Source organism: Lathyrus oleraceus, chromosome 5 (assembly GCF_024323335.1).
Source record: "Lathyrus oleraceus cultivar Zhongwan6 chromosome 5, CAAS_Psat_ZW6_1.0, whole genome shotgun sequence".
Classification (NCBI taxonomy): Eukaryota; Viridiplantae; Streptophyta; class Magnoliopsida; order Fabales; family Fabaceae; genus Lathyrus; species Lathyrus oleraceus.
In genome coordinates this window covers 158,838,236-158,860,412 of record NC_066583.1, presented here as the reverse complement: position 1 = coordinate 158,860,412, position 22,177 = coordinate 158,838,236, and the positions used below count along the sequence as shown (strand labels likewise).

The window sequence follows — 22,177 nt, the reverse complement described above, 5'->3', positions numbered from 1 at the left end:
GAATGTTGTCTTAACTTTTATTCAATTTTTTGTATTTTTTTTCAAGTGAACACAACTTTGCAAGAATGAAAATGTGAAATTTTTACTCAAATAACTGGTTTTTTCACATAAATACCCAAACTAACCCACACTCCCACCTATTTCCCAAACTAACTCACTTTCAAACAAAAAAAATCAACATAAATATATAATCAATTCAATTGGCGACAGTGTATAAAAATTAAGAGGAGTCGCAAATCCAATTGGCGACAGTGTACAAACATAGAGGAGAGAGAATACATTTTCTCCTCTGTATTTGTACACTGTCATCAATTGGATTGGCGACTCCTCTTAATTTTTATACAATGTCGTCAATTGAATTGACTCCACCTTTATGTTGAAATTTTTTTTTGTTTGAAAGTTGATTAGTTTGAAAAATAGGTGGGAATTTGGATTAGTTTGGGTATTTATTTAAAAAATTGGTTATTTAAGTTATTTTATCTGAAAATGTAAGAGCAACACAGAAGCAATGCCAAATTTAAAATAATAAAAAAAGAAATATAACATGATTTGATGAGAAAAGGTACCTTCAAATCTATTTAAATCTAAATAATTCTGAGATGTTCTTTACCCTAATCAGAAAAATATACAACTTCACAGATTTTTTCCAGGACTATTCCCAACAAATCTTTATCTTACACTAGATTTATATACACTACTTCAAAATGAATCGAACCCCATTTTACTATTTCAACATTTCAAATTCCACTAGCAAAGTAGCCCTCGCGAATTGAAAGAGACAACAACATTTCTGCCGTCTTTGCATCATTATCATCAGATTCCACGTTAGATGTTTCCTGCATTCGCGCCGCAGAAATGTTTCCATCAAGATATGTAAAACTCACATAAATACAAAAATTGAACACAGAGAAGTCTTACTTTGAAAGCAGAAGTATCAACAGTAAACTTAAGAGAATCTTCTGCAGCTTGTGTTCGGAGATAACACATCCCCGTCTTTAGACACTTCCATCATGCAGACAAAAATAAAACCACTCAGCATTTTCATTTGGTGCAAACTCTGCACACAGTCCTGTGTTCTACATTTTTCAATCCGTTTGATATAAAACTTTCTACCTTGGACCATGCATAGAAATGCAGGGAAGTTAGCTCTTCAATGGTGGGTTCAGCCATGTGAATATTTAAGCTTTGACTCTGATCTATGTAGCATCCTCGAGCAGCTGCCATATCAACCAATGTCGTTTTTCTTATCTCCCAAGCAGTTCTGCTCATACAAATTAAGTTAAAGTCAATACATTATTAAAGCAATCTTTTGGTTATTTGAGAAATCATAAATTTAATACTTGTATATAGACTTCAGCTCTGCAGGTATTTCTGGAATATTTTGAACCGAACCATTTCCATGAATAATCTTGTTCTTGATTGTGGGGGACCATAGTCCCATTTCAGTCAAGTCATGAAGAAGATGCTTGTTCACGGAAACAAATTCACCACTGCAACAAACAACTAGCACATTAGATAGGACAATAACACAGCAATTCAGAAAGAATAACATGATACAGGAAAGCAAACCTTAAAGCTTGACGATTGTAGATATATGAACTATATGGCTCAAAACATACATTATTTCCAAGAATCTGACTAGTGGATGCAGTTGGCATAGGGGCCACCAGAAGTGAATTTCTAACACCCGTTTTTGATATCGTCTCTCGAAGTTCTTTCCAATCCCAACGATTTGAGGGTGTCACACCCCACATGTCTGGTTGAAGAACTCCCTGGGCAATACAAAAATTACCTAAGGAACTAGAAATACCCCTTAGGCATAGAGAAGCTAATTTTAACCTTGCAATTTAAATTGGAAAAGCCTCTAAAGTCAAGCACCTTGCTTAAAGGGCTGCCACTATATGTCAAATAGGGACCTTCTTTTGCAGCCAAGTTAGATGAAGTTTTTAGAGCATGATAATATATAGTTTCAAATATATCCATGTTCAACAGTTGAGCCTGCATCAATATCCAAATAAATTATCAGACTGAAGCACATCTAAATTAAAATGGATATAAACAGCAGCCTGAAAACAAGGTTTACCACTGGTGAATTAAATGGCATGCCAAGTAGTATGAATGTATCAGCAAGACCCTGAACGCCAATACCTATAGGTCTGTGCCGTAAGTTAGACACGACTGCGTTTGCAACTGGGTAGTAATTAACATGAATTACTTTATTCAGATTTGCGGTGACTGTCGCAGTAACCTGTAAGGAAAAAAGCACAATGTACTAAGTTAAAGTATACATATTGTAAAATACTAACGTATCATCAGTTAATGTTAACAATAACTATACCTCTGCTAGTTTATCAAAGTCAAAATATCGATTTCCAGAACCTGTGCTTCCAACAAGCTTGGATGGATGAGATTTCATTGGTACGCCCTATAGTATGGAGAAATACATTCAAATCAGGAAGGAAATATCAGTTTAGAGACAACTCAAATCATCTGAGAACAATACATGAAGCATACAATAGAATTCCTACCTTTTCTCTTACACACTGTGGTAGTGCAATTGATGCCAGACTGCACACAGCAGTTTCAGTTGGACTTGAATACTGAATTATCTCGGCACACAAGTTTGACGACTTAATTGTACCCAAATGCTGATGGTTGCTTTTCCTATTGCAAGTATCCTGGAATAAACAAAAGGTACTAAATCTAGTGAAGCTGAAGTGAATAGAAGAAGTATCTAGTGAAGCAGAAGTGCAGGGTACCTTAAAAAGCATGTAAGGAGTTCCAGTTTCTATCTGTGCCTTCAGTATTTCAAACCAGAGTGTCTGTGCCTGAACAACCATTGTTGCTTTTCCCTATATATATTTAACAAAAAAAAATCATGGTGCTTCTAAGCAAAAACACTTCCTGAAGCAAGCTAATATGAGCTTTAACTTACTTCTCTTTCATAACGATGATAAAGATCCTCAAATTTGGCACCCCAACAATCTGCCAAACCTGGTGATTGATTGGGGCAAAACAAAGACCATTCCCCATCACTCTTAACCCTTTCCATGAAAAGATCAGGCACCCAAAGAGCATAATAAAGATCAGAAGAACGGTTCTCTTCCTGCAAACATAACATCAATACATATCAATAATGTTAAAAAAACACAATGATAACAGTCAAGTATAACACCATGAATCTAACCATACTTTTCCATGATATTTTCTTAAATCCAGTAAGTCATATATGTCAGCATGCCATGGTTCCAAATACACAGCAAATGCACCTATAAAAAATAATGAACCATGCAGATAATGAAAGACAACTTATAAGGAGTCACTAGATATAGAAATTTCAAATTGCTTAAGTATTCACCTTTCCTCTTGCCCGTCCCTTCATCAAAATGGCGTACAGTATCATTGTACACGCGCAGCATTGGAACAATGCCATTGGATGTCCCATTAGTCCCAAAAATGTAACTTCCTCTAGCACGAATGTTGTGAATAGAGATACCAATTCCTCCAGCTGATTTACTGATGACAGCACACTCTTTCAAAGTATCATATATACCCTCTATACTATCATCTTTCATGCATACTATAAAGCAACTACTCAACTGCCAAATAAACATAAACAATCACTTAAATGAGGTCTCAGAACATAAATTCATCGATGTATGCAAAAAAGCTAAAGAACGAGAACATGAACTGTGAACAGCGGATCATACTTGGGGCTTAGGTGTACCAGCATTTAATAGAGTCGTAGACGCATGCGTATACCACAGTTGAGACATCATGTGGTAAGTCTTGACAGCAGATTCTATATCATTTTTGTGAATTCCAATAGCAACCCTCATCAACATGTGCTGAGGCCTTTCCACAACCTTTCCTTGAGCCTTGAAAAGGTAGGATTTCTCTAGGGTTTTGAAACCAAAATAATCGTAGTCAAAGTCCCTGTCATAGATGATATCACTGTCCAAACGAGCAGCATTCTGTAACCAAACAAAAAAAAACGTTTGATTCATCACATCAAAATTTGAAACAAAAGAACATTCTTCTCATGTTTCAAAACAGTACAAAATAAATTGCAAAAGATACCTTGATAATAATCTGATAGACATCATTGGCGATCAAAGGAGCATTGAATCCAGATCTCTCATCAAAATTATTGTACAAGATCTTTATCCTAAACCCGCCAAAATTATAAACACATTAACAAAAAATCACATTAGCTAGCCCAATATTAGATAAATTTAGTACTTACGTCTCTGAAAAGGACTTATTCGTGTTCTTGTGCAGATTAGAAACAGAAATCCTCACAGCCAACTGTAAAAATAACAAACAAAACAACCACAGTTACAAAATTAGTAATACAAAAACACTAGAAAATTATACAACATTTTTATTAAGGCTATAAGGTTTTAAAACACAGTCCACAATCGCGAAAATGGCCGCGACAAAACAGTATCGGCAGATATCGATATCATTACCGCTATTTACCGGTTTTATGTTCATAAACAAATTTTAGTTAATTCACACCGCAATTAGCGTCGCAACACCTGTACCGACCGAAATCGCAAAAGCTTTAAGCAACCACGGCTGACATTTAAAACCTTAACTACATTTCTTGATTTACATGTGAAAACCTTTAAACAACTTATAGTTTGATGAAGCAACTTACGGTAGCATAGTCAGGATGGATGACCGCCATGCCAGCGGCGGTTTCAGCCGCTAGTTCATCGAGATAAGAGGTGGTAACACCCTTGTAGATGCCGGCGCATACTTTCTGAGAAACCAAAACGGGATCACAGTGCTCGGGGTTCAATCCATGGGTGAGTTCCTTGATACGCGCGGTTATCTTGTCGAATTGAACGGGTTCTTGGCTTCCATCTCTCTTTATCACGTACATTTTGTTTTTTAGGGTTTGATCGAAGATCGAAATGCGAAGAGGAACGATATGGTTGAGGAGCGAAGAGTTTGTTTTGAAAGTTTGAAATCACGTTTATCTTCCCGCCATTTGTTTCTTGGCGCTGTGTTGGTGTGTTGTTGCGGATCGTTAAATTAGTTAGTCGATGATATAATGTAAACCATAAGTATTTTTAAACCATAAGTAAATTAATCAATAAATTCATTCTTCTTAAAACTATTGATAAATTCATTCTTCTTAAAACAACTTATTTAATTTATCAAATCAATAAATAAATTAATGATATACAAAATTGATTTTACTAAAGTGTTATTATTATTATTATTATTATTATTATTATTATTATTATTATTATTATTATTATTATTATTATTATTATTATTATTATTTACATTTGTTGTTGAATATAAATGTTAGTTGATGACTCGATTAATAATCTCAATTATACTTTCTTTTTACTTTAAACGATATATTGACAAAAGAAATGTTTTCTTTTGGTGGTGAGTTTTTTAAATATAATGTTGAATTTTTTATAACTAATCAAAGAAGGAATGTATAATTGAAAATAGTTTAAAAGACAACTGATAAATTTAAATAAATAAATAAAATTTAAGTTGCTCTTTCAGTCAAATGAAGTGTATAATAGGTAATTCTAGTCAAAGTTAGGTCTACATGTCAAAACATTCAGACCTACAAAATTTGACTATTTAACTTTTATATCCCATATTTGAAATTAAAATTCTAAACTATCCCAAGTTTTTAAAAAAAATCTCAAAATACCATTTTTTAAGAAAGGACTCGTCCATTCAATGGACGAGTGTATGTTGTATTTTGCAGTTATGAAGGAACTCGATCATTCATTGGCCAAGAGGTAAATATTTTATTATTTTTTTTTAAGCATATACTCGACCATTTATTGTACGAGCTCCTTCATGACTCCAAATGCAGCATGCACTCGTCCATTGATTGGATGAGTCTCTTCTTGAAAAGAGGGTATCTTAGGGGGAAAAAATTAAACTAGGGCGTGTTTTGAAATTTTAATTTCAAAAATGGGGTATGTTAGTAAAAAAGTCACAAAATTTTGTCTCATTTAACTATTTTTACAATAAGTTATGTTTCTTTTGCTAAATGGTGTTTATGGATACTCGTGTCTTCCACCTATTTCAAGAACTTTCGTGTCCATTATCCACACATGCATTACAACTATGGATAAAAATAATAGTTTCAATTAGTTAACCAATAAACATGAAACACAGGTAAAAGAATTGAATTATCAAGTATTATGTGTCTTTGGCTCATTATTATGGCTGAGTCTATAGTGTGAGACGTAAGAGATCATAAAGTTAGTGTTTTTTTTCTGTTTTAAATATTTAGTGGCGGTTTTAAACGGTCACGAAATGTCAATTTTTTTTTCATTTTTAAATTATTAAGCAGTGATTTAAACCGACACTAAATTTTAGTTTTTTTGGATTTTAACTTTTTAGCGTTGGTTTTAAACCGTCACTAAATAATAACAGAAAATTTGTGGCAGTTTAAAACCACCGCTAAATGGTTGAAACTTGAAAAAATTGTAAAATTTCTAATCGCTTACGTGAGAGATGGTAGTTGAAGCCCATTATTATACTCTCACGATCCTATTAACCTATAGTTGACTTGAGAAAGATTTATCACTTTCATATTCGACGGTTTTTAGTTTGATTATCCTTACTCAACCACCAAGGACTCGGTTAAATATAATTTGAACGATTCGTATTTGACTAACAACTTAGAATATTTTTAGGTGTATACAAATGTCTTTTGCGTCATATTATTGAACTGAAGGATAATGTGATGCAAACAATAAGTATTCCATGAATATTAATGTAATCATTATATTGTAAGACAGAGAAAACATTTATGGTAAGAAAATTATTTTGTGAATTGGCTTAAATTATGTCAACTCAATTATCATAGTTATTTTTTTCTAGCTTAATTATGGTGCTTAATTAGTCTCATCATTGAAAGTAATAGAAAACACAAGAAAATGATTGGATTATATTGACTATTGTTGTGACAAACGTCGTACTAGAAACGAATAAAACTATAAAAAAGATTGAGTTTCTTGAACAAACACAAGAAACCTTTTTAGTTTTACGAAAGAGAGAGAAGATGGAAGAAGAAGAAAAAGAATTGGCTAAAACTATTTTTCTATTCACTTTTCTAATTATGACAAAATGTTACAAGTGAATAACAACAACCAACATTTAACTCTCTCTAAACAACCTGAGAGAGCAGTCTATTTATAGACTAAAAGCTAATTTAAACACTAAAATACACTACGCCAAATAAGGGAAAAGAGGGCGCTTATTTTGGCCTATAACAGCGCTTTTAAGCGCCCTCTAATCTGGCGCTGGCATAGGTAAAGACAGCGCTTTGTTCTCCTGGAGAAAGCGTTGTCTAAAGTGGCCACATTATAGTGCGCTTTAAGAAAAAAGCGCCCTCTGGAGTGGTCCATACAGGGACACCTTAGAGGGCGCTTTCTGGAAAAAGCGCCCTCTAAAGTTGTCAGTGTAAAGTGTTTAGAGGGCGCTTTCAGGAAAAAGCGCCCTCTAAAGTTGTCATTGTAAAGTGTTTAGAGGGCGCTTTCAGGAAAAAGCGCCCTCTAAAGTTGTCAATGTAAAGTGTTTAGAGGGCGCTTTCAGGAAAAAGCGCCCTCTAAAGTTGTCAATGTAAAGTGTTTAGAGGGCGCTTTCTGGACAAAGCGCTCTCTAAAGTGTTAGTTATTTTAAAAAAATTTGTTTGAAAAACAGTGGATATATATTTAATTGGTAACCTGTTCGCATGCTGCAAAAGTGTAAAATTCATATTGATTTCATCCTTTAATCCAATGTTATACACCATTAATCCATTGATATATACAACATGAATCCATTTATATACAACATTAATCCTCCATATATACAACATTAATATATGATTCTTTGATCAACAATATACAACAACATATTCTCAAAGTACTACAATTAAGAGAATAAAACATAGCAACCAACACCCAGTGACCACTGTATTCAAAAGCTGTCTAGTAGTTCTAACCAATACTAAACAAAAACGCCCATCCACCCATGGTGGCAAACATGTTTTGTATATCCAAAAGCTGTCTAGTAGTTCTATCGCACATCCATACAAAATAAGGCTCAACCAAAACAACAGATGGCAGCATAAGTAGTCCCCTGCAAAAAGAACATGTCCAAATGCAAATAACACAGAACTGTCAAAAGGCGATTGAGCAACAAATAGTAAACAATGGCATAAAGTTAAATGACATAGCTAATATTACCTGAATTCCTGCATGGCTATTAAGGTAAAAATCAAATTCCCTAGGGTGACAAATGTCGGTGTCTACCACGGTTCCTTTGACAATTTAGAACAACAAAATCAGCAAAAAATGATAAATTCAAATGATAATATATACCAGCTGCGTTGAGAAATATATTGAAAAAACCTGGCATAATTTTTCCACTTCTATCGGTCTCTTTGGGGTTGACAGGAAAGAGACGGGTGTGATGTCTCTTTTGGACCACTACAAAAGTAACTTTAGGTAGATACCCATCCTCTATTGAGACACAAGCCTGATGAAAAAAAATTAAAAATTAAACGCAGAGAATTTAGTGGTGTATTTTATGAACGACAAAGTAACAAGAAATCAACTTTGAGAAGTCCTAAATTCTGCCTACAATATAGGGCTGCAAAGTTGATGCAACAAAAAACATATAACAATATATGGTAAGTACCTGTATCTCCGACCATATTTTTTCTTTGCCAACCTTCAAGTCCGGACTTCTCCAATTATCACATGTAATCGGAATATGTTGTCGAACAAGGAAACCAATGTAACTTGCTAACATTGAACCCTTATCTTTTGAAGATAGAATTGATATATGTTTAGATGGACATGTTCCATTGTCGTAGAGGGATACTTTCAAATATCCAGCATCATCATCTACGCGAATGAGGCTTGACGATAATAGAGCATCTCCATCTAAACAAATATCAATTGATACTTTCGAGCATCCCTTGCCCCTTGCACGAATGATTGACTTCATAATAGCCATTTTACCTGTAAAAAAGAAAACAATTAAAATCAGATGACAAAAACAATTTCAGAAGAGTTCAAACACATTCGGACCTAGGTTTCTAATGATACTGGTGTTGACACAAAATCAGATATTCATAGGTCGTATAACCCTAACTACTGGGTAATGTAGTCCCATTGCATGCGCTATCATGGTCACTAAAAACCAACCGTCAATTGCCTAATAAACCCAAACAAACGTAGGGCTTGAAATTTAACGCATGCGCTATCAAATTTAAAATGACTATGAATATTGAAACTTTACAGGTTGAAACAAACGTAGCATAGACAACAATAACATAAAACTGAAATGGGGCAAAGCTAAAACAAAGCAAGAAATAGGGCAAAGCTAAAACGAAACAAACGTACCTTTGGTGCCAGAAGGAGGAAACGTCGTAGATCTAACAGAGGTGGAAGGAGAACGCCTTAGAACCCTAACGTGAAAAAGAACGAAAATAACAAAGAGTGAAATAACAAAACGCGTAGTATGTTATAATTTTAATGTTTACTAAAGGGGACCTTAGAGGGCGCTTGTGGAAAAAAAGCGCCCTCTAAGGTGCGCTGTCTATTGCTCATTATTTTTTCGCTTCACTTTAGAGGGCGCTTTTGTAATAAAGCGCCCTCTAAAGTGCGCTGTTGTACATGGACTTAGAGAGCGCTTTCTTAGAAGCGCCCTCTAAGGGTATCCTTAGAGGGCGCTTTCATAAACGCGCCCTCTATTGTTGTCCCTCCATTTCCTCATTATTTTTTTGCTTCACTTTAGAGGGCGCTTTGTTACAAAAGCGCTCTCTAAAGTGCGCTGTTGTACATGGACTTAGAGAGCGCTTTCTTAGAAGCGCCCTCTAAGGGTATCCTTAGAGGGCGCTTTCATAAACGCGCCCTCTATTGGTGTCCCTCCATTTCCTCATTATTTTTTTGCTTCACTTTAGAGGGCGCTTTGTTTCAAAAGCGCCCTCTAAAGTGCGCTGTCTATTCCTCCTTATTTTTCTCTTCACTTTAGAGTGCGCTTCTTTAAGAAAGCGCCCTCTAAGGTGCGCTGTCTATTCCAGTTTTTGGCGTAGTGATAACTTAAGCAACAAGCTAACTTAAGCAACAGGTTAACTTATACAACTGCATGCTAAAACATGTTTCAATTATAGTACGCACATCTTCGACTCTTGCATGCTTGAACAGACTTCAGCTACAACATGCACAACTTCTATCGAAACATGAAGATATCTCTGTCGAGACTAGAGTTCGATCCAAAATATCACAAATTTCCACCTTGGAAAAAACTCTACAACACTAAGGGAGCAAACTAACTTTCATCATGCAGCTTTATTAAATCTATACATTGAAAGAACTTGCTACTCGGTAATGACTTGGTGGTCATATTTACAGCATTGTGATATGTTGAAACCTTCATCACTTTTATTTTTCCACTTTCGATTTTCTCTCTCGTGAAATGCAGCCTAACATCAATGTGTTTTGTTCTCTCATGATAAGTGTAACACCTCATTTGAATTGTCTAATTCTATAAAATAATTTGATTGTATTGTATGTGTTTTTAATGATTGAGGTAGTAGGGGAGTCTTGGATATGGGGGATTATCCATAGAATATTATAATTTTAAGTGATGGGTGTGGTAGTAATTAACGAAAAATTGAGGTGTTGGACACAATGAGATTGATAGTATTACTAATTAATTTAATTTAATTAATTTAGTAGTAATAATAAATAAGTTGATATTTATTTAAAATAACAATAATGTATATATTGGTAATTTATTTTTTAGTTTGATTTAATATTATAGTAATAATGATTAGATTTAAAAATAATTTAAAAATAATTTTAAAATAAGAGATTTAGTTGGTCTGCTTGTAAGAAGGTGAGGAGAGAACAGAGAGTTAGGAACGTACATGAAAGAGTTGAAAAAATGAGAGTTAGGACAAGAGGCAATGGTAGGAAGAAGAAGAAGACCACCATTGTAGAAGATGTTGGAGCTTAAAATTATAAGGTAAGGGGAAGAACTATTCTTATAAGATTGTCTAATCATGAGAGGGTAGTGAGGGGTTCTTACCCTTTTAGGTTGGTCTTATGTTATATTATGATTGTTGTTGATTTATGACTATGATTGTGATGAATGAATGCTAATTGTTGTGGCTATAGAAATTGATATTTGTTGACGATGAATTTTGAATTGTTGTTGAATTTTATGCTTGTTGTATGTTAAGGGTTTGAGATGATGATTATGATGATGGTAGGGTATGGAATTATTATTTTATAGGTGTGATTATATGAATATAGGTAATGATTGATATTGGTATGTTTATGATTGAGTTTAAAACCATGAAATATTTTTGGTGATGATTTCATGGACGTTTTTGGGGTTGGAGTAGATGAAATTCGTGTTGGAAATTTCATAAAAACAACAACTTTTTGGTAACGCCTTCGTGCACGATTTTGATCATAATTTTCAACTCGTAAATCATTTTAGGATAGGGTTTGAAGTGTTGGGTAGATGAAACATAGCGCTATGAATTTGTTTCAGAAATAAAATATTTTTAACGATTTTATTAGAGTTTGATAGCAGGTGAAAAATAAGTGTATGATGTGACGAATATGGACGAGGTTCGTATTGACAAATTATTTGATGTGTTGTGAATGATTAGGAGAGTGTGTTTGATTATATTAGTGGTAGTCTAGAATGGTGGATTATGTTATGCATAGTTTCATTTTTGTGATCAAGTGTGGATCACTAAATATTATTATAATTGTTGTGTTAATTGCATTATTATCATGTCATGCATTCACTATTGATATGTTAAAGGAGATAAGTCATAGGTTTGAAGGGGGACGAAAGACTTATTCATAACTCATAAGGGGAGTTTGATATTTCAAAGGGGGAATCGGGTTCATATGATGAACCATTAATGAGAATTGATACCACATGCATCGTGTAATATTTTCGAGTCTCACTGTATTGTAATTATGTTATGCTTCTGCATTTGTTGTGGTGAGAATGTGATTGTGAATGAATGTGATTTGTGTGCATAAATACTACTTTCATAATTATTATACATTATTTATTATATGAATGAATTTCTCACCCCTTTTGTGTTTATTGTGTTTGTGCTCCTTCGGAGTACATACAATCAGGTACCTGAGTAGTTAGAGATGTACCTCACATTGATATCGATCAAGTCTACTAGTGGAGTTGCTCTAATACATAACACTGAGGAACAAGATGTTTTCTTTATCTTATTCTCTTACGTACTTTTTAATTTAAAGTAATTATTGAACCAATTTTGGTATGGATGATTTGTTGAGGCTATGGATGCCATACTTTTGTTCAATTCCGATGTTTGGATTATATTTTTTATTAAATGAAGTAACATTCAGACTTCTTGAATTTTGAAGTGACATCCTACTTGGATAGAATTATATTTTATTTATTAATTATTGAGTCAGGAAGTAGGGTGTTACATAGTGTTATCAGAGAAGGTCGGTTCGTCCGGCCATGTGTTATAGTGTGTTGGTAGTGTATAACTGGTGTGTGAAGACGGTCGAGTCAAGTTTCTTCTAATCTTATTAGTTGATGTTTATCAGAATGTAGATGGGAGAAAAGATGGTGTTATTGTTGCCGCTTCGTGAGCAGTGTCTCAAGTTGCGCATAACAACCAGAATGGAATGGATGATGAGTTACGCAACTTGGGAAATTTCTAGAGGAATAACTTGCTTACCTTCAAAGGCGAGTATGAGCCAGATGGAATGCAGGCTTAACTGAAGAACATTGAAAATATTTTTAGGGTTATGGCGTGTACTGAAGCACAAAATGTGAAATTTGGTACACATATACTGGTAGGGGAAGTTGATGATTTGTGGGACAATACCTGTCAAAGACTGGAGGTTGCAGGCGATGAAATCACTTGAGTTGTATTCAAAGGAGAATTTTTGGAGCGGTACTCTCTAGAAGATGTGTGTGGGAAGAAAGAGATTGAGTTTCTGGAGCTGAAACAAGTGAATTTTATTGTTGCTAAGTATGTTGCTAGATTCGAGGAAGTTGTGGAATTCTGTCCATTTTATAATGGTACAGCTGCAAAGGCTTCTAAATGCATTAAGTTCGAGAATGGGTTGCATCCTGAGATCAAGCAGGGCATTGGTTATCAATAGATTCTCCAGTTTTCGGAACTGGTCAAAAAAATGCAAGATTTATGATGAGGATAACAAGGCTCGGCCTGCTCATTATAAAAGTTAGAGTGTGAAGAGGGGAAATCAGTTGAATTGTGGAAAACTGTATAATGCTCTAGCTGATAAATGGAAATAGAAGGTTTCAGAGGGTAAGAAGCCAGGTGAAGGAGGGACTCCCGCTCCTATCAAATGCTACAAGTGTGTTGGTGCAAGACATCACGCCAATGAATGCAAGAGTGATGAAAAGAAATGCTTCAAGTGTGGGAAGCCAGAACTCCTTATTATTGATTGCAAGACTAATGTTCGAACTTGTTATAATTGTGAGGAACCTGGTCACATCAGCACCAACTGTTAAAAGCCAAAGAAAGCTCAGTCTTGAGGGAAAGTGTTTGCACTGGTAGGATCTCAGACTACCAGTTCCGACAGGTTGATTTGAGGTACATGTTACATTCACAATATTCCTTTGATTACCATTATTGACACGAGTGTGATGCACTCGTTTATTTCTGTTGATTGTGTGAAAAGATTGGGGCATGTAGTGTTTATTTTGAGTAGTGGACTAGTTATCGATACTCCAACTAATGGGTCGGTGACTACTTCTTTAATCTGCTTGAATTATCCTCTATCAATCTATGGTATAGACTTTGGTATGGAATTAATTTGTCTGCCACTAAGTAATCTTGATGTCATTCTAGGTATGAGCTGGTTGGAATTCAAGTTCATATCAATTTCTACAATAAGTCAGTACGATTTCTTGCTCCTGATGATGAATAAGAACCTAGTTTTATATTTATTAGTCAATTAGAAGTTATTAAAAGATGAAGCTAAAGTGTTTGCAATGTTTGATTCCTTATCCGTTGAGAGTCAAATAGTAGTCTATGGGTTACCGTTGGTATGTGAACTTCCAGAGGTGTTTTCAGATGATATTTCATATTTACCTCCATAGAGGGAGAGGTGGTGTTTGCTATTGATCTTGTTCCTGGTACTAGACTTGTTTCTATGGCATCATACATAATGTCAACATAAGAGTTGGGAGAACTGAAGAATCAGTTGGGAGACTTACTTGAAAAGAAATTTATCAGACCAAGTGTGTCGCCTTGGGGAGCTCCAATGTTGTTGGTAAAGAATAAGGATGGTAATATGCGACTATGTGTTGATTATCGGTAGTTGGATAAAGTTACGATTAAGAACAATTATCCAATTCTAAGAATAAAAAACTTGATGGACCAACTGCTAGGAGCTTGTGTGTTTAGCAAAATTTATTTAAGATTAGGTTACCATCAGATATGAGTTAAGGATGAAAATATTCAGAAGACAGTGTTTAGAACTCGATACGGTCATTACAAATATTCGATGATGCCTTTCGGAGTGTCGAATGCACCTGGTATGTCTATGGAGTATATGAATCGCATTTTTCATCCTTATTTTGATCAGTTTGTCGTAGTCTTTTTAGACGATGTTCTGATTTATTCTAAATCGAATGAAGAACATACATGGCATTTGAGGATTGTATTGCAGGTGTTAAAAGATAATAAGTTGTTTGCGAAGTTATCAAAGTGTGAGTTCTGGTTGCAATAGGTGAGTTTCCTTGAGCATGTTATTTTTGTTAGAACAAAATTTTGGTTCTGCAATTTATCTATAAGTTTTGATGATAACAAAAAATGAAATAATTTGGTACCCTAAAAAAATTCTCTAAGTGTGCAAGACTCTAAGGTAAACTAAATTTGATGAAACAATATCTGACATCAAACAAAGTCCAGAATAGTTGATCCAGAAATGAAGAAATCATATCTGACTCCGTACATAAAGGCTTATGATAGAATAACATACAGAATCTGTCATTGAAGTTCATCTGAAGACTCTACATCTACATCTGAAGACTCTGAAGATTTTTCATAAGAGGACACTCTATTTGAAGATCAGTCAAGCTGACTCTGAAGACTACTCACAAACAACTATCTAAAGAATACAAGCACCTCTTAAAGACTCTGATCTCCGCTCACTCTGATTCACGCCTGTCATACCCCAAAATTTGCCCGTTAATTTTGCAAGACATTTTTCAAGGCACTCCAACTCATTACTCAAGGCATTGACCTTAAAGGAACAAAGACCCAGCTCACAGATGGCCAAATCCAGAAAATGGCCCAAACTGGCATGCTCGCTAGGCGAGCAACTCCTTCGCCTAGCGAACCCTTCGCTATGCCATTCGTCTAGCGAAGCTTGCGAATACCAGAAAATTCTGGGCTTCATTCTGAGCCCATTAGGTCACGAAAAAGCATTATAAATAGCAACCCTTCAGTCAGAAAAGGAGAACGAAGACGGGAGATAGAGAGAAGGCACAGCAAACCCTGGAGGCTAACCCAGAGAATTTAGAGCAACCCTAAAGGAAACCCTGAAGGAAACTCATCTGCATCAAGGTTACCTCCGCCCAACTCAATCCGACTTGCCAATTCAAGGTTGCAATTCAATTGCAAACAGGTTTGCATTACTATTATCGCTTTATGTTCTTAATTTGCATGTGATATTATAATTGAATTCATAAACATATTTGAGGTTTTGCATGTGAATTTAAGTGTGCCTGAATATCTTGAATGCTGAACCATGTAATTTCTATATTGGATGCCATAGGGCGTGCAGCATGCTGAGATCGTACTGTTCTGAAATTCAAAACCTGCAGCCGCTCGCTAGCACATCGCTAAGCGAGCATGTAGCGAGTATTCGCTAAGGCTTCGCTAGGCGAGGCAGAGGCGAACGTGACAGTCGCTAATATTTTGGTTGTTCTGTTCTATGCTTATCTGATCTGTTCTATTTTAATCATGCGTTATTTTGCCTGACATTCCTACTGCTGTGTTTCTTTTGCAGTGTAATCCTCGATTGCACCCCCATTTGGTATTCTGACCTGTTGGCTGAATGTTGTAAGGACTCACATACTCCCGAAGAGGGTAGCTTGCTAGGTATCCCACTTTATTTGTGGGATACCCTTGTGGAGATTCATCCTAATTACTTAATTGATTTTAATGTGGAGATTCATCCTAATTACCTAATTGATTTTAATGTGGAGATTCATCCTAATTACCTAATTGATTATAATGTGGACCTAATTACTTAATTGATTACAACTACCTAATTGATTGTAAAATATTTCCTTTGATTTTGTGATCTTGGACCTCTCTTTGTTGCCCTACGGTATTACGGTATTACGGTCATGTCCCACGAATAGGGGGATACACTTAGCAAAGACCCTTCGGTTAAATCATCATAGTCCCTCGAATGTTGCCTTTGCCCCTCGATGACCCTTCGTTGTAGCCTACGATTAAATGATGATCGTCCCTTCGAATGCTAAGGTATCCTTACAAATGTTGCCTTCAATGACCAATCGACGACCCCACGATGTCCCTTTACATCCAAAGGATAAGACTACTTACTTCTCAATAGTAAGGACAGTTTTACCCTCCTAAGGATAGGAAATACCTATAAAGACCTTGGTTAGGTATAACTCTTAATTGCTTACTCACAACTTAAAATACTTCTCACACCTCACACCTTTCAAAACATCTTTTAGAAAATCACCACTTGGTATACATTCGTACTAGAATCATTGCCGAGTTATATTTTTCTAAACGACTTTCAAAACTAAACGAGATAACCACTTTGTATACATTCATACAAGAATCATTACAAAGTTAAATTCTCCTTTTCAAAACATTTCCTAAACATTTCTCAAACACTTTTTCAAACAAGAAAAACATAAGTGATTAAGCAATTAAGAGCCCATGGATAACCATGGATACAAAGGGTGCTAACACCTTCCCTTTGTATAATGTACCTCCCGAACCCAAAATCTAAATTAAGGTCTTTCCTGTTCTTTTCCACCTTTCCTTATTGGATAAAAGAAAAGTCGGTGGCGACTCTTGCTAAACCGCGACATTTGCTTTCCAAAGCAAAACACAAAAAGTCATTGTTCCTTCTTTTAAGGGTATTTTCGAGCGAAAGATCCTACACTCGGATCTAGTGTACCTTAGGTAAGTAGCAATAGATCATCGCGACTATCCGGCGTATACTGGAATGGTTAAAATGATGGCTACGGTTAATGTGACACTTTGGATGTCCTGATGTTCCTCATGTTTACTTGAGGAAAAATTTGGCGTCTGCGTGGTGTCATCAAAGCATTAACCAGACTTTAGCACCCTAATTGACTCATCCTAGCCATTAGAAAGTAGTGAGATAACTGGCTTCGGTTCCGACTGAGGTTGGTTGAGACTCGATACTACACTCCTTGAGATTGGACTTTTGGGAAGCTTTGGTCAACCACTTGGTGTTGCACTGAAGTGGACTTAAAGAAAGGTCAATGATTGGAGATCCTTCTAGAACCCGGTTACTATTCTAGGACAGGTTGAACCAACCAAACTTCAGTGGGGAGGGTACTTACCTATGGAACTCATGCAAGCCTTAAAACTTAGGGATGATTGTTGTGTGACTTGTTTGTGCTTGTTATTTATTTAACATCATAACATCATAACATCATAACATCATAACATCATAACATCACAACATCATGGCATTGTACTGGCCATTTCAAGGACTTTAAACATTAGAAACATTTCATACATTGCATAGCATAACATACATTGCATAACAGGTACTCTAAAAGGGATCGATGTTCTCACGGTTTTCCTCCAAACAGAAAAATGGACCTCGAACAAACTGTCAAAGATCTCCAGGCTCAGAATGCTCAATTCCAGGAGATGATCTTGAACTTATCCAAGGGGCAGGAGGAACTGAAGGCTCTATTGCTCGAGAAGAAGAAAGACAAGAAACCTGTAAGCTACATCAACCCGGGAAGAAGGCTTAAAGGACAGGCCGCAGGAGTCAAGATCAGAATGCTGAAGGATCAAGAAGAGGAAACAGAAAATGATTCGGAAGATGAGAATGCTGATCCTTTCGACCATGAGGACGACGATGAAGATTATGAAAATGAACAGTACTCTCCAAAAGATGATAAGTATAAGCTGCTGGAAGAACGTATGCTAGCTATGGAGGGTCAGAAGGCGCCCGGTCTGGATTTCGAAAGCTTGGGTCTGGTCTCCGATGTGATCATTCCCCGCAAATTCAAGGTCCCTGCTTTAACTAAGTATGATGGGGCATCTTGTCCTCAAATGCATCTGAGAGCTTATGTGAGAAAGATTCAGCCGTATACCACTGATAGGAAACTATGGATCCATTTCTTCCAAGAGAGCCTGTCTGGCACACAATTAGAATGGTACTATCAGCTCGAGAGCTCTGACATCCGCACCTGGACTGATTTAGCAACAGCTTTCTACAAGCAGTACCAGTATAATTCTGAACTAACGCCTACTCGGCTACAGTTGCAGAATATGACTATGGGATCTAAAGAAAGTTTCAAAGAATATGCTCAAAAATGGAGAGATTTGGCTGGCAGAGTCAAACCCCCCATGACTGATCGAGAATTAGTGGACATGTTCATGAGCACACTGACTGGCCCATTCTACAGCCATTTATTGAGAAGTTCCTCATCGGGTTTCACTGAACTTATATTGACAGGTGAACGTGTTGAAAGCGGCATTCGAAGTGGAAAGATACAGGCGGCTACCTCTGATCCTCCAGAGACTCCTAATGACATCACCGCCCCTCTGCCTAACCTTGACGAGACTGTCAATGCTGTAGAAGATGCTGATAACGATTGTGACTTGGATAGTTGGATTTTCCTAACAATTGGTGACGGACTCAATAATTGGAAGGCTGAAGACACTATCCTGATTTCCTTTAGTCAGGAGTAATTGTTATTGCTTATTTTAATGTATTAAATTTTGTTAAAGGTTTTGTCATTTTTCTAAGCATATTCACATTCAATAAATCAATGGACCTTTTTGCATTCAAATATTGCGCTCTTTATCTTTCCTGTCATCTTTCAAACAAGCTATGTTTTCTTGCACACACTCACGTAACAAATTGCGTATCCATGTCCACTCTGGATCCTGTTGATAATAGTTCTGCTACTGTTAATTATGACTTTGAAAATCCGATCTACCAAGCCGAGGATGGAAGTGAGGAAGATTGTGAAGTCCCTGGTGAACTTGCCAGACTGTTACTGCAAGAAGAAAAGACCATACAGCCGCAGGAATAATCAATTGAAACTGTGAATCTGGGTACTGAAGTAGACAAGAAAGAAGTCAAAATAGGAGCAGGCTTGGAAAACAGTGTCAAAGAAAGATTGAGTCGGATGTTACGTGACTATGTAGAGGTTTTCGCTGGAAAAATCAAGAGATGATATGGAATGATGAATGTCAAGAAGCTTTTGACAAAATCAAGAAGTATCTCCAAGAACCTATAAATCTGATGCCACCAGCTGAAGGAAGACCTCTAATCATGTATTTGACCGTGTTAGAAAATTCAATAGGGTGTGTGTTGGGGCAACATGACGAGTCTGGTCGAAAAGAGCATGCAATATACTACCTTAGCAAAAGGTACCGACTGTGAAACAAGATACTCACAGCTCGAGAAAGCTTGCTATGCTTTGGCTTGGGCTGCTCGCCGACTGAGACAGTATATGTTGAATCATACCACTTTATTGATTTCTAAGATGGATCTTATCAAATATACATTTGGAAAACCTGCTCTCTCCAATAAGAACAATAAGATGATTACTGAACTCCGCACGCAGTTCAAAATAAAACGCCATAACTCTTCTCCGTACCGGCCAAAGATGAATGATGTCGTGGAGGCTGCTAATAAGAATATCAAGAAGATCATACAAAAGATGACAGTAACATGCAAAGACTGGCATGAGATGTTACCCTTTGCTCTTCATGGTTATCTCACTTCAGTGCGCACTTCGACAGGGGCAACTCCTTTCTCTTTAGTCTACGGAATGGGAGCCATTTTGCCAGTGGAAGTTCAGATTCCCTCTCTAAGAATCATGAAAGAGGCGGGTTTAGATGAAGATGAATGGATTCAGACTCGACTCGATCAGATAAATTTGATTGATGAGAAGAGACTTGCGGCTGTTTGTCATGGGCAGATACATCAGAAGCGCATGACCCAGGCATTTAACAAAAGAGTCAAGAGACAGGTGTATCAAATTGGCGACTTGGTGATCAAGCGTATCATTCTACCACAAGGAGATCCCAGAGGCAAATGGACTCCCACATACGAAGGGCCATTTGTAGCTAAGAAGGTATTCTCTGGTGGAGCCATGATGCTCGCTACAATGGATGGCGAAGATTTCCCGCATCCCGTGAACGCGGACATAGTTAAAAGATACTACGCATAAAAGAGACCCGCTAGGTCGACGTATCTAGGCAAAAGTAAGGGCATCCCGGCGAACCAAAAGGGTTCGGGCAAAAAAAAATTAGGGATAAACATATAAAAATGTACACCCGGCAAGTCGAAAACCTGAAAAGGCGGCTTGGGCAAAAAAGGGTATCCTGGTGGACTGAAAACCTGAAAAGGCGGTCCAGGCAAAAATTAGGGATTAAAAGCGTAAGACTATGTCCCGTTCTCTGTCAGCTTCACCCAAGTTCAAAGGACTGAACGAGCTAATCACTTCTATCCGACAGCAGGGGATGAGACGCTTGAAGACATAATGACAGTAGCAGAATTAAAATCAATAGGACTTTTTCTGCATAGCTTTCTTTTTGTTTTCTTGACAATTTCCTCTTACTAGGATTTCTGTCTCCTTGTACACAAATTGCCTGTTTATAGGCCCTCTTTCAAAATCAATACAATTTTATTTCGAAAAAATGTTGCTGTTTTACTTACTCTGTTTTGTTTGCGTAAACGTCCATTGATTTAGTTTGAATTGATATATGCATTTGAATATGATCGATGTTTATCAAAATACATGCATAAAATAGCAACAGCGATTACTAAAAGACTTCAGGATCAAGGATAAGGTCTAACCATGCTTTCCAAGGAATCCGGTTGCTAATTCTATTCCCCAACAAAAACCAGCTATTTCCCAGAAGAGGTCGGCATCACCAGACAGACGGGTCATCTCTTCTACCCCCAGCCAAGCTCTATTGGATATTTCCACCATCAGACAGAAATCAAATACCCCCAGCTAAGAAAGGGTCATCAATACAAATATCTCCAACCAGAATATGGGGATTTATTTTTCCCTGGCAAAACTTTTCGGACGCATAATTCATTCATGCATCATTCCACATCATATACATGCATGCAATGTTCGCATTTCTTTTCAGACGCATCATTCATTCATTACATCATTTCACAGCATACGCCTGCATACATTGTTCGCATTTAGTTTCAGAAGCATAAAACATCTCATGCATCATGACATGGCATGAATCTAACTCTATTTTTCAGGTTAACTATCCTCCTGATACAGTCAAAATAAAGATCCATTCAGACGGACATCTTTATCGATTACATCTACATCTTTCAGATATACTCCATGTCAACATTCATTCTAACATCCTCCTAATGATGGCATCTCTAAGCCCATCCCAGACATTTACTGCAAACACAACAAATATTATCAGATACAGCCTAACGTACGGTTCATTCTGATTCAGCTCAACATATGACTCCTTCAACTCAGATGCGATCTAGCGTACGATCCATTCTGATCTTTAAACCCTCTGATACTACCTAGCATACGGTGCATTCCGAGGTGTAGTCTAGCGTACGACTACTTTCTTCTTCAGCCACAGCCTAAAGGATGGCTCATTCTGCTCAGATACGATCTAGCGTACGATTCATTCTGATCTTTTATCCTCAGATACTGCCTAGCATACGATACATTCTGAAATGTGGTCTAGCATACGACTACCTTTTATCATCAGATACAGCCAAACGGACGGCTCATTCTGCTACTCAGATACGATCTGGCGTACGATCCATTCTGACCTTTTATCTCAGATACAACGAGATGGATGACTCATTCTGCTACTCAGATACGAGCTAGCGTATGATCCGGTCTGATCTTCCATCCCCAGTGAAGTCAC

The 22,177-nt window shown here is 36.6% G+C and overlaps 1 protein-coding gene across 1 annotated transcript; it reads right to left on the bottom strand.

The window, feature by feature from the left end:
- Window positions 1-668: 668 nt before the first annotated feature.
- On the bottom strand, window positions 669-5,025 carry LOC127086811 (ribonucleoside-diphosphate reductase large subunit). The gene is made up of 17 exons (XM_051027627.1): window positions 4,664-5,025; window positions 4,247-4,308; window positions 4,081-4,168; window positions 3,711-3,974; window positions 3,359-3,599; window positions 3,193-3,269; window positions 2,936-3,106; window positions 2,760-2,852; window positions 2,529-2,678; window positions 2,339-2,425; window positions 2,084-2,248; window positions 1,879-1,998; window positions 1,570-1,772; window positions 1,341-1,490; window positions 1,114-1,261; window positions 919-1,002; window positions 669-836 (listed from the first exon to the last, which is right to left on the bottom strand). The coding sequence occupies exons 1-17, from the start codon at window positions 4,889-4,891 to the stop codon at window positions 738-740; spliced, it is 2,430 nt and encodes an 809-aa protein (XP_050883584.1). The 5' UTR covers window positions 4,892-5,025; the 3' UTR covers window positions 669-737.
- Window positions 5,026-22,177: the final 17,152 nt, after the last annotated feature.